Source organism: Cucumis melo, chromosome 6 (genome assembly GCF_025177605.1).
Source record: "Cucumis melo cultivar AY chromosome 6, USDA_Cmelo_AY_1.0, whole genome shotgun sequence".
In the NCBI taxonomy this organism is placed as follows: Eukaryota; Viridiplantae; Streptophyta; class Magnoliopsida; order Cucurbitales; family Cucurbitaceae; genus Cucumis; species Cucumis melo.
The window spans coordinates 1969841-1986180 of NC_066862.1; the positions used below are offsets into that span (position 1 = coordinate 1969841).

At 30.0% G+C, this 16340-nt stretch overlaps 2 protein-coding genes across 3 annotated transcripts; one reads left to right on the plus strand and one right to left on the minus strand.

Annotated features, from left to right (window-relative positions):
* Window positions 1-4662: 4662 nt before the first annotated feature.
* LOC103483370 (pectinesterase 2) lies at window positions 4663-9402 on the plus strand. Its single transcript, XM_008439971.2, has 2 exons — window positions 4663-5578; window positions 8465-9402. Exons 1-2 carry the CDS (start codon window positions 4720-4722, stop codon window positions 9139-9141), a joined length of 1536 nt encoding a protein of 511 aa, XP_008438193.1. The 5' UTR covers window positions 4663-4719; the 3' UTR covers window positions 9142-9402.
* Window positions 9403-11814: 2412 nt separating this feature from the next.
* Window positions 11815-15375, minus strand: LOC103483372 (chromo domain protein LHP1-like). 2 transcript variants are annotated; one of them, XM_008439972.3, is made up of 6 exons: window positions 15016-15375; window positions 14526-14551; window positions 14327-14413; window positions 13527-14207; window positions 13374-13434; window positions 13000-13282 (listed from the first exon to the last, which is right to left on the minus strand). In XM_008439972.3, the coding sequence occupies exons 1-6, from the start codon at window positions 15340-15342 to the stop codon at window positions 13235-13237; spliced, it is 1230 nt and encodes a 409-aa protein (XP_008438194.3). In that variant the 5' UTR covers window positions 15343-15375; the 3' UTR covers window positions 13000-13234. The 2 variants fall into 2 exon arrangements, with proteins under 2 accessions (XP_050941889.1, XP_008438194.3); XM_051085932.1 differs by having other exon boundaries at window positions 11815-13434.
* Window positions 15376-16340: the final 965 nt, after the last annotated feature.

Below are 16340 nucleotides of genomic sequence, written 5' to 3' on the forward strand. Positions count from 1 at the left end.
AATAATTAATGGCCTAACTACCTCTTTAGAGATCACATGTATTAGTTTATCCTAATTCGTAATGTTTAAATCATTAATTAATATGTCATGTGGGTGTGTTTCTCTCTATTTTATTTTAATTAATAAATATGTAAACTAAATTAATTTTATTTTTTATTTTTCTTATAAGTGGGTCCATTATTTCTATAGTAAAAATCATGCATATATTGTAATCCTGTATTTTGATATTTAAACTCACATTTATTTAATTTTTTATACATATGTTTTTATTTTATCTATTTATTTATTTTATTTTTAAGAAATATTCCTAGAAATATTGTACTTAAAAGGGGTAATTTTTTCATATTTTCTTAGAAAATATTCAAAATTTTAATATACGATCGGATGAAAATACCATTTTTGATTCTTATACTTTGAGGTTTTTTCAATTTTATTTTATTTTATATAAATCTTAAATTTGGTTGTAATTAATTCTTAAGATCGTTCTCATTAACTATTAATATTTTTACAAAAAAATAAAAATAAAAACAAATATCGGTGGGAATTAACTTTTAGAAGCTAAAATTGAGATTTATTGAATAATAAATCAACAAAAATTAAAAAAAACTATTTAATTTCTTTAAAACATCGATAAGTAAAATCTGTAAGTTTTTAAGTTTGATCGATGATTTAACGAACATTGTTATTGCAAATAAATAATCCAACGTGGTTTCGATTAATAAATAAAATTATTTATATTTAATAAATTAGTCAACCTTATAAGGTATTGGTTTTCTTTTATGGACATTAATTTGAATTTGAATTAAAAATTTGTTGGTTGTTGGAGAGAGTCAAATTGTTTTGCAAGAAGAAAGAGTACAAAACCTCTTTGAATTTGTTTTTGTGTGTTTAGGTGTTGAATATATTCCCTCATCATATTTTCTTAATTATTACACTAATTTTCTTTTTTTTTTTAGCCAGTTAATCCATAAAAATCCAATCACCTTTAATTTCATCATCTTTCAAATTTGTTTAGTTGGGAAAGTCAAGTAATAATTATAATTTCTTTGACTTTTAACAAAGAAGGAAAATATAATAATTGAAACTAAAAAAAATGCAAATCAATTTAGATACATATGATTTTTAGGAATACATCATTATATATATATATATATATATATATATATATATATATATCAAACTCATGTAATGATAACAGATAAACACTTTTTAAAATTGAAAGCTAGGATGTGAAATTTAAGTTTGTTGTTAATTAGGGGTACCATTTATAGTTCCATAAAACGTTTTGATTAATCATTTGATTTTTGAAAAATATGCATCTTTTCTGAGAACTTGTTTATTATGTTTCTTCCGTTCTCGGTAGTAACTATTTAGTTTTTTTCTTTTTAGAATTTGTATTTGTTTTTTCGTCGTTTATTATTCATGGTTTTCACTTTTTTTTAAAATAAGAACAATTTTTTTAAAACTATATATATTTTTTAGTTTTAAAATGAGAAACTGATGTATGTAAGTGATGTTTATATGTGCTTGATTTTCAAAAGCAAAGAATCATAAACGAACATTAGTCTAAATTTTTCATATTTGATTTTTGAAAATAAAGTTTAGAAATACTACTTTTATTTATTGATTTATTTTTTAATCTACCTTTCAAAAGTGTTTTTAAAAACCAAACTAAAAAAATTTAACTAAGAATTCAAATGTTTAGTTAGATTAATATGAACGATAAAATTCTTGGTAAGAAAAGTATATAAAAACAATTAAAAAGAAAAACAAAGATCAAATTGTTTATCAAATGAAACTATGATTCTTAGTTTCGTATATTTATAAGATTGAAATTTAGGAAAAACATAATTTTTATTGTTTCTTTAGTCGTTTGAGGTTCATACGTAAGTGGTTGTGATCACATCGTAAGGTTGTATTTATATGTGATGTATGTACCATCGTCTCTTAAAGACTATCATCTCAACATCACCACTCACAACCAAATCTACATAAAATTAATATATGTGAATAAGTATTAATATATGTATAGGTATTAATATTATATCTTCAAATTATGTAGTGAAGCCCACAACTAATAAAATCAATAATGTATTGACACAACAAAAATTTAATTAGTCAATAAAAAATCAAATTACAATGAATATAACTTCCTCCTCATATATTTTCATTAGTATTCCCTTAGAAGCTTGCAAATGGTTGTGGAAATGGCAACCACATGTTGCCATCTATCGTTATATATATATATATATCACGCACACTAAATAGATGTTTGTTTGAATTGAATCAGGATAAAAAAATAAGTAGCACGTATTTATCGGTATTAAACTATTGTTTTTCTCGATTCAAAGAGCTATAAATTTATTAAATCAAAAGCAATATCGATGTTCGTTGGAAATCAAATCAATCGAAAACCCTAAACAAATTAAGGCCGTTTTTTTGGATTTGAAGTTACATCCCCTAGTATTTCTAAGAGTATTAAAAGTCTCTTAATTTTCCTATGGATCTATATCTATAAAACCTACCCCCAAAGCAGCCTTTATTCTTTTTCTTCTTCCTTAGTAAACCTTCACCAGCTAAAGAAAGTGAAGTCCTTTAAAATCTGCCAAACAAAAAACCATGGCTTCTCTCTCTTCCATGGTTGAATTTTCTTCTTATCAAAATGTTTATTTATACATAAATATTAATTGCGTAGAGACACTTGGTTTGATTTTTCATTCTTATACTAATTACTTTAATTTGTATATATATATATATATATATATATATATATTTAATTTTTGGATTTTCTGGATATAATAAAATGTATCTTAAAAATGGTATTGTTAATTTTGTTAAAATAAAACTAAAAAGAAAAAAAAGAAAAAAATTATAAATTATGGGTGATAATAATGGATAGTTTTATATATTTATTATTTGGTTAAGAAAGTCATTGCCATTGACTTACAAAACATATCCTATAACACGTCATGAAGACAGCAATTTCCATGCATGCAAAGCACGACAATATTAATTCAATTACAATACCTAAGCTTAAAACATAAAAATACTTAAAAACAATAATATGAAATAATCTTCTAATGGATTATAATAGTAATAATAATAATATGAATTTTCGACCCTTTAAAAAATAATCTAATATCGAAACTATTTATAAAACGTAGTAAAATTTACGAAAAATTCGACAATTTTGCTATATTTTATAAATAATTTTATTTTTATTTTTTTATTATTCGTTATAATTCCTCTCTATTTTTTTCATAGCAATAGAAAATTATAAATTAATAACATTTTTCCATATTTGTGTCATTTTTCAAATATATATGTGTGTCCATTAAAAATTAACAATGTTTATCCACTTTCCATATTCATACTCACAATCTTAATTTTAAAATTATCGACGCTTTTACATGTTTTTAAATTTTTAACATTCTTATAAAAGTGATCGTCAACTTTCCATTATATATCACGTAGAAAAATTAATAAAAATATTGAGAAATATTAAGTTGTGAACCAAATATACGTAAACAAATCGACTTTAAGAGACAAACATAAGTTAATTCAAATATTCTTTTAAGATTTTATTATGTATATATATTTATGATATTGTTTTTCATAAATATTCAACTATGTCCTTAGCTATTTCATAAACTTAAGACCCTCAGATTTGAGTTTGACCATAATTATATTGAAATTCTATTGGGTTTTAATTTTGATAATATATATATATATATATATATATATATATATATATATATAGTATTAAAAAAAAACGTATTTTGCAATAATTGAAGTAAATCAATTATAAATATAAAGGAAGTAAAAGGAAGTTGAAAGCAAATTTATTTAAAGTCTCAAACCACAGGCTACTTAGAATGTCAAATCATAAGGGTCCATATGATATGGATATTACTAAACCAACGTTACCGCAGCCATTAGCTTTAAAATTAGTCTTTTCTTTTTCCTTTTCTTTTTCTTAGCCAAACTTTAACATTAGAAAAAGTTTCAATTTCTCTCTCTCTCTCTCTCTTTTTTTATACATTTGAAAAGGCATTTATCAATAAAAAATAAATTAAATAATTTTTTTTAATTATATTACTAACGTAAGTTTATTTGAATATATGTATAATTTTGTTGGTCAATAACACGACAGTGGATATTATTATGATTTATGTGCGTATGGCATGGTAATTGGATTATTAATAAACATCACCATAGTTTATTATTTTCAACTAATCAATTTAAGATGTATTCCAAATTTTGAAAGTGAGGGTAAGATTATATTATAATAACAAAATCATATCTTAATTTTTTTCTATCTCACTACTTTGTTTCTTTGTCTAATTTTTCAAAATGACCACTAAAATTATAAACTATATTCACTAAAGAAATTTAAACCAAAAGTTTATTTACTTTGCAGCAAACAAACAAACAAATAAATGAAATACATTACTTTCAAACATATATCATATGTCAATACTACCACGACACATCCATATATAACAAAGACTAGCAAGAATCAAAGTCAAAGTGAAAATTTAAGTTATAATAAAATAAAAAAAAAATAACGATAATAATAATTATAACATAAATAATAATTTGATTTTGAGGTTTAATTGAAATGGAAAATTCAAAAAGATTATTAACTTGGGCTGTTCTTTTTCCTCTATAAAAAGGGACTCCAAAGCTACACAAAAATCTCACAACTAAATCGAGGAAATGGCAAGACATTCGATCGTGTTTCTTGTAGTTCTTGTTGTTCTTATTTTTCCGTGGGATGTTTTATGTTATTCAGAGAAAGAAATAAAGAATTGGTGTAGCCAAACACCATATCCAGCTCCATGTGAAGAATTTCTCAAAACCAAAGCCTCAACAAAGAAAAGCACCCCAATAACCACAAAATCCCATTTCTTTGAAATCTTAGTCGAAACGGCACTAGAGCGTGCCGTTTCGGCCCATAAAAATGCTCTTTCTCTCGGCCCAAAATGCCGAAATTCCAAAGAAAAAACTGCATGGACCGATTGCGTTGACCTCTACGACGAAATCATAACCCGACTCAACCGGACCTCCGACCGCTGCACCCCAGCCGACGCTCAAACCTGGCTCAGCGCCGCTCTCACCGCCCTCGAAACCTGCCGGACCGGGTTCGACGAACTCGGGCTTTCGGCTTTCGGCTACCCATTGACGGCTAATAATGTTTCGAAGTTGATTAGTGATGGGTTGTCGGTGAATAAACCCGCGTCACCGGAGGGGTATGAGCCGACGACCATCATGGATGATGGGTTTCCGACGTGGGTTAGGCCCGGTGACAGGAAATTGCTGCAATCTGGGTCTCCGAAGGCGAACGTAGTGGTGGCGCAAGATGGGTCGGGGAATTTTAAGACGGTGAAGGAAGCTGTCGCCGCCGCAAAGGGCGGTGGGAGATTTGTGATATATGTAAAGTCGGGGGTTTATAATGAGAATTTGGATATTAAGGCTAAGAATGTTATGATGGTCGGCGACGGTATCGGAAAAACTATCATTACCGGCAGTAGAAGTGTCGGCGGAGGTTCCACCACGTTCAGATCCGCCACCGTTGGTAAGCTCTCTCTCTCGTTTTCTCTTTCAAACTTTTTTTTTCCTTAAAACTTTTCATTTTTTATTTCTATAAAGTTATTAACTTAAATGGGCCCTTTGAAGTATTAATTCAACATATTCCAAATTAGAGAATTCAAGTAAGGATATAAAAAGCTTGAACTTTAATTTGATTAACATTGAATAATGGATAATTGTTGTTGTGTGTGGCTTCGAGTTAGCATAGCTCGTTGCTCACAATCACCGACTAAAATGTTAAATATTCAATTCTTCCAACTCTACCTATTATAACTAGAAAAAAAAGTGAACTAATGTTCGATTATAGTGTAGTTCGTAAATTCATATAGAAGTATCTACGTCAGTGAATATTGAGTTCTTACCTAAGTAGGAGTTCGTAGAAGTAGAAAAGTAAGAAAAATATATCTTTTACCCGATAGTTAATTATCAAAATTTTAACATTAACCGCTAAGAATTTAGGAAGTAGAAAATTTAATTTCAAACAAAACGTTAAGCTTTTAAATAACCCACATTGACATCATCACTTAATTAAATAGGATTAGTGTGTGATAATACGAGGTCCTGAAATTTATTATAAACTTAGTTTGTTGTCATTGTATTTATTATAAACTTACTTGTAGTGCATGGCGCTACCATCATCTCATGTGTCACGATGCGTCGGGAAATTCATTGATTTAGGGAAGATAAAAACACAATAATATTAAATTTTATGTACTATATTTGTTACATTTTAATATTTTCAAAATAACATTTTTAAAAAGATAAAGTTAAATGCATACCTAATACCTATGATAATGTCATGTAAGTTGACTTTATACATTAGTCTATGGATGAGTTCACAATGTCACATTATGAATTATTTGTTTCAATTTAATATTAATCGGCGACGAATAGGAAATCGACAAACCTACTTTGAGTAAATTAGTAAATTTTGCTGACTAATTTAATTGCTAATAGTAATTAATATAGTTTTGAATTGTTCTTCATTGCCAAACCCTATAATTCTATGTTTTATATATAACTTTCTTGAGAATTTAGTCATTTCTATTGGTTGTAATTAATTTTGGGTTGAATTATATGCACTTAAAGTGACTTTTATTTCTATGTATTTAGAATTGACAATCCTATGTCCCTCTGTATTTAATTATATGGTAGTTTTAGTTTAAACTTTAAGAAACCCTAAGAAGTTCTAGGTACAATTAGAGTAATACTTTTTAAGGTTTAAATACTAATTTGATATATATACTTTAAAAATGTTTGTTTTTGGTTTCTAATTGAATTTCAAAAAATGACTATTTTTTGTCCTTTTATTTTCATTTTTTCTTTTGTATAAGTTGAGAACGAGGGATTTGAACCTAAGATCCTTTGATTCTCGGTACATACATGTGATAATTGAGCTAAGTTTTTAATGATTTTTTGTTTTCCATTTCAAGGGATAAAAATTGTTACTTTTTTAAAATTAAAGAATCAAATACATAAAAATATATTAAAACCAAAATGAAAATTTTAAAATTATAGACCGAGTTAAAAGAATATAGAGATGAAAGTAGTATTAAATTTGTATTTTAATTATACAACAAACTATCAAGAACAATGGAATAATACTATATATGTATATAGAAATAAGAAATAATTTTAAAGATCAAGTAAACACATTATTATTAGTTAAAAAAGGTTTACAAATAATTGAGTTTAACTTAAGCATAAAGCTATCATATTGGAATAATTTGGACTGATCTATTTGGCATTCAAATAACTTTTATAACAAAGTTGATTTAAATTTGTTGTTACTCAAAATAATTGGATAAGATTTTGGAAACACAAGGTATACTTTATAGTAAAAAAGGGAAGAATAATTAATATAAAAAGTGAACCCATAATGTGTTTCATAATTATATATGGGTTGGAAAAATTTATAAAAATAAAAATATTTAGACAGAAGAAAGAATAGAAATAGAAATATTTGATGTGGCATTTTGTTTGAATTATTGAAATGGAAATATACATATACACACACACACACACACACACACATATATATATTTATATATATAGGGCCATAGTTTGGTTAGGGTTTAATGTGGGATGTTAGAGAAAATTATACATATATTATATGATATGACAAAGATCAAGTAGCTTGGTTGGTTGGTGTGTAATTTAATGGGACCAAAGTTTCTAATTCTATTAAAATTAGTTGAATTTAGCTTACAAAGGAAGAAAGTGACCTGTTTTCAATTCATTCATCACTATTCAACTTTTGTGATTTGTAGTTTTCATCCAAAAGAATATTTTATTTATATATGTGTGTGTATATATATACACACACATAGTGTATGTAGCAATAGAGAATTATTAAAAGAAAAAAAAAGTCCTTGCTTGTTTGGAAAAATATTTTGTTATGAATGTATCAATTTCTTTAGTTTTAGGTTTTTTTCTTTTAACATAACACTTTTCTTTTCTTACATAAAAGATACTAAAATCTAAAAACTTTTTTTAAAATTTATATCTTAGTTATTACATATTAAAAATATTAAAAAAATTATTGTAAAGGGAAGACGATTGAAAATAATTTCAAAATATAACAAAAATTTTAATTAATTTTTATTATAATAAATATTGATATCGATTTTAAAATTTTACTATGTTTTATAATATTTTTTTTCATTATATTATATTTCAAAATAATTAGAATTATTTTGTTTATTGTATATTTTGTGCTCAACAATAATTAATTTACAAATAATAATTATGTTTGTGAATATTTTTAGGTAATTTAATTTAAAGGGAAATTGTCAAAAAGAAAAAAAGGAGAAAAAATTAATTAGTCTTATTGTGTTAATTAATTAAATTGTGAACGTCGGTGAAATCGCAGCCGTTGATGGAGACGGATTCATCGCCAGAGACATAACTTTCAGAAACACCGCCGGAGCAAAGAACCACCAAGCGGTGGCGCTCCGATCAGGTTCAGATCTCTCAGTCTTCTACCGTTGCGGCTTCGAAGGGTATCAAGACACTCTCTACGTTTACGCCGAACGCCAATTCTACAAACAATGCGACATTTACGGCACCGTCGATTTCATCTTCGGCAATGCCGCCGTCGTACTCCAAGATTGCAACATCATCGCCCGTGATCCTCCGAACAAAACCATCACCGTCACCGCCCAAGGCCGTTCCGATCCGAATCAGAACACCGGAATCTCCATCCACAATTGCCGAATCACATCCGCCGGCGGCCTCAGCGGCGTCAAGGCCTATTTAGGCCGCCCATGGAGGCAATATTCCCGGACGGTTGTTATGAAATCCTCGATCGGAGGATTCATAAGTCCGGCCGGGTGGATGCCGTGGAGCGGTAATTTTGCCCTAAACACGCTGTATTACGGTGAGTATATGAATACGGGGCCGGGAGCGTCGACGGCGAATCGGGTGAACTGGAAGGGTTATCGTGTGATTACCAGTGCGGCGGAGGCTTCGAAGTTCACCGTCGGAAATTTCATCGCCGGTGGATCTTGGTTGCCGAGTACGGGTGTGCCTTTCACTTCCGGTCTCTGAATTGGCTTTGTAATTTTGTATGTATTATTACAAAATATCAATGATCGTTTAATTTGTTTAATTATAATTTAATAAAGAAGTTTATCATTAAGAAATTAGATTTTATTATATCACTAAAAAAAAAATTAATTTTACTTTTCTTTTCGTCTCTCATTCTAAAATGATTGGGTTTGACAAGAGAATTACCATTCAAGAGGGGTATTGTATTACACTTTACAATGTAAGTTTTTGAAATAAATGAAATATTATTTGTTTGGGTTATTGTTTTTATTATTTGGGTGTGTGTTTTTTCATGATTGTGTTGGTTTTGATCATTAAATTTTTAATATATTTTTTTTAAAAGTTTTGGATCATTGCTTCTAATTAGCTATGAAGTAAGTGATTATTTTATTTTGCAAAATACAAATATTTTATGAAGTAGTGAAACGACAAATTTAGATTGTGAAGAGATACAAAAGAGTTAGTCATGACATTAGTTTAGTTTGGAACTTAGATTTAAATTGTCTTTTGGATTGATAGTTTTGTTTAAATGGAATAATTCAAAGATGTTAACTTCTTAATCCGAAATCGTATTATTGATTATTAACCTAAGGGAACAACTTTAAATTTCTTTAAAATCTAATAAATATCTTCATTCACACTTTAATCTATATTAATTTGGTTGTAGAAGATGAAATGTGTTATGAGTAGATTTATTGAGATCGAGAGATAATGAGGCATATGGATGAAGATAAAAGTAGAATGTGGCCGATGAGGTTTTGTGCAACCAATAACCATCTCATGGCTACAGGTAGCCAATTCAAGTAATTTAATCCATATCCAGGAAGCCTAGAAAACTAAATGAAGGAGCTTAATGGTAGCTAATCCAGATAATCCATGAGGAGTCTAATGGTAGTTTAAATAACCAATGAGTGAGCTTATAGATAACCGACAAACCTCACTATGACCCATGAAAGACATAAAAGTCATATGGAAAATCTTAGAGAACACATATGAGTGACTCCTCCAAGACCCATACAAAACATTAGAAAACCCAAGAAGAGAAACCTTGAAATAATTAAATTTGAAATTGTTCAGATTCTCAACAAATGATTCATAAAGAAGTCATCAAGGAGTTAGGTGGATAATGAACTTATGCATCAATTACAGTTTCGATTGGTGATAGTGTAACTATCTAATGAAAGTAGGTCTAACAATTTCAAAATTTTAAGAGGAACACTTGTAAACCCAAACATCAATTACACATTACTATCTTACACAAACGACTAAAGTCAGTGGTCAAAGACATGCTCAAAATCTTATATCCAAGACTAACTTGAGAGTTGAAATCCTAAATGAATCCAATTCAAATGGTGGGCTTTTGGCCAATTGAAAATTGGCTTGATTAGCTTTGAAAACATCATTTCTAATTTAAAAGTCTAGAAATTTCAAAAATTTTAGTTTTGGTATCTATTTCTATATTGAAGAGATACATGCATTCTCCTTCTCTAAAATTTCATAGGTTTAACGTAACCTAAACATTCCTTAAATTCAATGCTGAATTTAAATTTAGCAGACATAAAATTAATTAAAAGTTCAAAACATCTATTAATTTTCTTTTTAATTAATTACTTGTATGATTTAAACGTAAAGGATGTATAATCTAACATAGACATGACGTCGGATCAATCATATTAGAAAAAATATCAATCCATACAATCAATTAAAACTCATTCTTTAGATTTCATTCCAACATGTAATTGTTTATGATCAACTTCTCAATTGTCATAATGAAATTTATTTAGACCTTTTATTATTACCATCTTTGAAAATTGTCCATACAAATCTTACACATATACAATTATGTAGATTTCTTCTTAAGTTCTAGATTAATAGAATGATGCATCGACTATTCACAAAGGAAGTTAGTCATCACTAAGGATTCAATTTGATTCGATAATCAAAATTCAAGGGTTTAATTAATAAAATTATAAATTACTAATTCGGATATAAATTGATATATTATCCTATTTTCCTATTCGGTGATCAAATTAAATAGTGAACAAAAAAAAGAAAAAAGAAAAAAAAGACCAATAATTAAAATTGAAAATTGAGAACTGAAATTCCTATTCTTTCTCCAGTTAAAATGGAATTAGTTTCAACTAAATGCAAATTCCTACAAAATTCCCAATCATTATGGAATTCTGTTTAAATAAAAATCAGATTGGATTTTGCCCAACTCAATTTGAAACTCTTGAACTATCCTTATTCCATGCCTTACACTACTCTTGATGGAATGTTCAATTCAAATGCCACAAAACAAACTATGCTACCTTGAACAGGACTCAACTCAACTCGAAATTGAGCAATTAGAGAGGCGCTACTGTTCTTGGTAAGATCACTCAGAATCTCATATAGCTCAAAAACATGGTGGAGATTCACAATCTGATATGTTCCAACGCAGTGAAGGAAACGTTCAATTAACAAAAATTGCTTAAACCAATCCCTGACTTTTAAATTTGATGTCTTCAACAACTCATTAGTCACACGAACATAGAGTGTTTAAATTTTCATTGAAATATATTAGTAGACTCCATGGGCAAGGCTTGTTTCTCTTGTTGGTCAAAGTAAGTCACTTTGCCTACTAGCAAGAGAGATGGATAACTGAATATGTATACAAAAGCATACATGTAGAAGTGCTAAGAGAAAGCTATATCATTCTAGTACTAGGATAAGATTACAACAGATAGTAGAGGACAAGGAAGAGAAGACCTAGGAACAATGCTCCTGACCCGAAACCGAATCCATCAGCATCGTAGCCAGGGCTGCTGGAATGCTGAACTGCAAAAGTGGATGAAGCATGAAGAACAGGAAAGAAAATAGAAAGAAAGTGTACAAGCAGTAAGAGGAAAAGAAGAATCACTGCAACCCAAATGCCCAGTTCAAGTAGAGGTTCTATGCTTTCCCAGATGGATGAAAGAGTAGGCCAAAATATTATCAACCCCAGAAATCCAACTATGATACAAGGTACAACAGGAGATGGCCCTGAAGTAGTATATCCCATTATCTTTATCTGAATCAGAACTTGGTTTGCAAAAGAGTGATATTGAGAGGGGAAAAGGCTGTTTGTTGGTGGTAGGAGTGACTTTGGAAAAGCTTGACTCCTTTTCATGCTTTATGAAGGTCAGCATATTAGTTGATCAATGACGAAGACTGGAGAATTTCAGTTTTTTTAATCAAGTCTTATAGAGAATATAGGTTGGATTGGATGCCAACCTGAGCAAACTGTTTAAAGCTTGATGAGTAACTAATTACTTATCAATTGAAAGAAATAGAAAGGAGACGATGTTTCTTTGTGGGTGATGATGGACTAGTCTATCCAAGTAGGATGGATAATCAGGTACCATAAGAAAGGCACCTGATTATTTTTACATTTTTATTAAAATTAAATGATGTTAGATAATGACATTTAGTTAAATGAAAAATGTGTTTGAATGACATCATAGGTGGCATACAGATAAAATAATATGCCAAAGTCAAGAGGTTCAGATTTATTATTTGCGGGAGCAGTTGGAAGTCCAGAACCGTCCAATACCTGTACTTTATTCTATTTGACATAATAAAATAATATGGATGGAGACCAAGAAAGAACCTGATAAATAAGCATCCCGTAGCTCATTGAACACTCAGCATCTGGGTAGCAGATAGGATCACTTGAACAGTAAACTGCAACACTGGAAAATATCTGTAAAAGCAGGATTATAGGGGAAACGAATGACAATGTCTTGCAAGGTTATGAGCAAACAGCCTCTTGCCCTTGGAGATTTTTTTTTGTTTTTTTTTTTTTTTTGTTAGGGGGGTTACAAGTTCATAGTTCGATTCACCAAGTCTTTAAATTGTTTAAGATAGGAACTTCAATATTCAAAAAGAATATAACTTTCCATTCATCCCCATATTAGAATTAAACGGAGACGGAAAATAGTCTGATCTCCTCTTGACAGTTGAAAATTTACCGAGAATTCATAATGTATTTCACTGAATCTCCTAAAACTACAAAATTACAGCTTGTAAACCACGAAGATGATGGTGGTGGCCAGACACAAGTGCAGTTCTTTCATAATGTAGGATTATATCGGAGATGTTGCTCATAGTAGTTAATCAACTGCAGTGAGAGAGTAGTTGTAAATACTAGCAAGTCAAATACCGATTGAAGAAAAATATGCAAGGTAAAGTACGGAAATTTGATCAATTACCAGATGTGGATTGTTAGCTTTAAGAAATTTGTTATTCACCGTCACTTCTTTTCCATCCGACCTGCATGCAAAAAAATGAGATCCACAATCACTGCTTCAGATAGAATAATACTCAACAAGCAAAGGAAGAGTAGTTACTGTTGCATAACAAACCTCACAGCCAAGAAGGTTACGATTACATCTGGGATGTTATTTAATACTGAAACTGAATAACCAACAGGCCTGATAATCCTTGTGATGGTAGACACATTTCTGGAGTGGCCTGACGAACTAGGATTCTGGGGTCCTAATTGTTCGCTTGGATCAGTAGGCTCAATGCCTACAGTTGCTGCATTTTGTTTTAATCCTTGTTCTGACAAGGCTGAATCCTTCGTGAACCTTTTCACCCTACTGGACTTCCTTCTCTTGGCTCCAGTGGAGTGACTTCCCTGAGCAGAACCCACCACGCAATCGGCCTTGGAAACATCGTAAACAAGGCTAACATCGTTAGAAGCCACTGTTTTTTTATCAGAATCAACCATATTCCCAGACATCGATGCATTGAAGTCGATAAGTTTCACATCATATTCGTCTCTCTTTCTACTTCCATCAAATTTCTCATCCAACTCTCCTTCATGAATAGAGTCTAACGGTTCTTGAGGAATAGGAAGATCACGATGAAGTTTCTTGTTCAATGGAGCGGCAGATAGACGATCATCCAGAGTATTGATAACTACATCCGTCACATTATCAATAGCTATAATTTGGAGATCTTTTTCCTCTTGAGATTCACTTTCAACGTCTCCATCCTTGCGCTTCCGCTTCCGCTGCTTTCCCGATCGCGAGTGACAAAACCTGAACAACACAGTATCAGTCCCGAATTGTGAGGAAATTTTCTAAATTACAATTCCATTCGCCATAAGTTTGCTGCAATCATTTCACAAAATAAAAAATAATTGAATAGGTCCAAGAACCTTTCTTCATATTCTTCAATAAATTCAAAGCATGATTGGAGATTGTCCAAGGGTTCCCACGTATTTTCTGTCTCTGGCCAACCACGCCTGTCAAAAACAAATTCCTGAAGCTACTTTCACGTATATCAAGAACAAATCACATCGATAGCTGAAAGAACTGTACAATTAACAAACAGAAAAACCTCAAAATCGTACACACCATTTGACGAGGTATTGAAGCTGTCCCTATGAATCCGAAAAAAAAAAAACTCAAATCAGACTCATCAAAGAAAATCCAGAGACAAAATCGCCAAAACAACAAATCCGAGAGTAAAACGCCAAACTAATTCCATAACAAAACAACGGAATCAAAAGCTATTTCCACAGTAAATCGAAATAGAAGGGAAATACACAAATAAACACACTCTCATAAACATCTACAATTTCGCAAGTACATTCACATTCCATAATTTTACGAATAGAGTGACCAAAATAGCTAACCAATTCCTAAAACATAACCATATTACAAACTTAACATAATATCCACAGCTTACGGATAGAGAGACCGAAATACCTAACCAACTTTCAGGCGCTGATTTTTTATCCACAGTTGTCTACCAAATTCTGTTTACAAATGGAATCATGATATATCTAAAAACGTAACATTATCCTAGAACAAGTAGATACAATGGCGGAAGAGACCGAAATACCTTACGAACTCTTTTCCGCCGAATAGCTTCAACTTCGAAGAAGCCTTCATCTAGGTTAGTACGTTCAGAAGCAGAAACATCAGGTACGGCATTGTCTTCGCCGTTGACCACTCCGGCGTCGTCGGTGGGTAGTGGAATTTGCACAGAAGCATTGTGAAGTGAAGAAGGTGGATGTGGAAATGAAATTTTGAGTTCACTGCCATTGTTGTTAGAGATTGAAGGGGCTGAATCGCCATTAAGATGAGTTGATTGAGTGAAATCGGGGCTTGGAAGCGCCACTGTTTCGGGTTCAGAACTTCCCGCCGCTTTCTTCTTCCCTCTCCCCATTTTTCGTTCTATCCCTCCTTTCCTTTCCTTTCCTTTCCCTCTCTTTTCATTTTTTTCAATTTATATAATATAAAAAGAAAAAGCTTAAGTGAGCGCTAATCGAAATTAATTGATCTAATTTGGACATGATTAAGCATAAGTAATAATCCTTTATTTCATGTCTTGCCCTCCCCATTTTATTTTATTAAATTTATAATATTTTCATTTTAGGTTAACATGAAATATTAGATTGATTTTTATGAAAAAATTTCAAAAAAGTCATTAAACTCTCCATTGTCCTTTTGAAATTTTTACTATACGATGTAAATAGTTTTATTCTTTTGTGTTATTCATAACAATTCTCCTAAAATTCTAATGTATATTAGTTTCTTTTTTACTATGTAACAAAATACTGCTAATACTTCCTCGTTATAATCATAATCGGTGTTCATCATTGAACACATGAAGCTCTTGATATGCATTCTCATCAAAAATTTATTATTGTCAATATAGTTAGAGAATTTAGGGTTTAGAGATATTTTAGAAGGTAATTTGAATCCTTGGTAGCTTGATTTATTTCTTTTTGCTTGACATGTTTGATGATTTATTCTAATAAGAAAAGTACGAAGAAGTTTGTTCAATATGTTCTCCTCGTGCACTCAGAACAAAAAAAAAAAAAAACAAAGAAATAAATAGAAAAAAAACAAAATAAACATGCATGTACAAAACTTATTGTGTTACGTTAAATTCATAAACTTTGAAAGTAATCAATAATATATTTGATTTGTGTATAAACACTTTAGAGAAAACTCGCTATTAAGTGTTACGAAGTGATGTTTATTAATAAATTTTTTAACATTTCATAATAAATTATAAATTAATATATACACAAAATTTTAGAATTAGATGATTGAAAAAAGTTAAGAAACATTTTATATTTAAATTTGTTTAATATTAAAACTTTAGTTGGTTAGATTGAATGGTAATGAAAAAAAGTCAATGTATGATACAAAAATCTA

Excerpts from the sequence above, each read along its gene's own strand:
- LOC103483370 (XM_008439971.2), top strand. The coding sequence starts at position 4,720 with ATGGCAAGACATTCGATCGTGTTTCTTGTAGTTCTTGTTGTTCTTATT. Across the intron at positions 5,579-8,464 it reads GTTCAGATCCGCCACCGTTG|CCGTTGATGGAGACGGATTC; the intron begins GTAAGCTCTCTC and ends GTGAAATCGCAG.
- LOC103483372 (XM_051085932.1), bottom strand. The coding sequence starts at position 15,342 with ATGGGGAGAGGGAAGAAGAAAGCGGCGGGAAGTTCTGAACCCGAAACA. Across the intron at positions 14,414-14,525 it reads CTTCAATACCTCGTCAAATG|GCGTGGTTGGCCAGAGACAG; the intron begins GTGTGTACGATT and ends TGTTTTTGACAG. Across the intron at positions 13,435-13,526 it reads GTAACCTTCTTGGCTGTGAG|GTCGGATGGAAAAGAAGTGA; the intron begins GTTTGTTATGCA and ends TTTTGCATGCAG.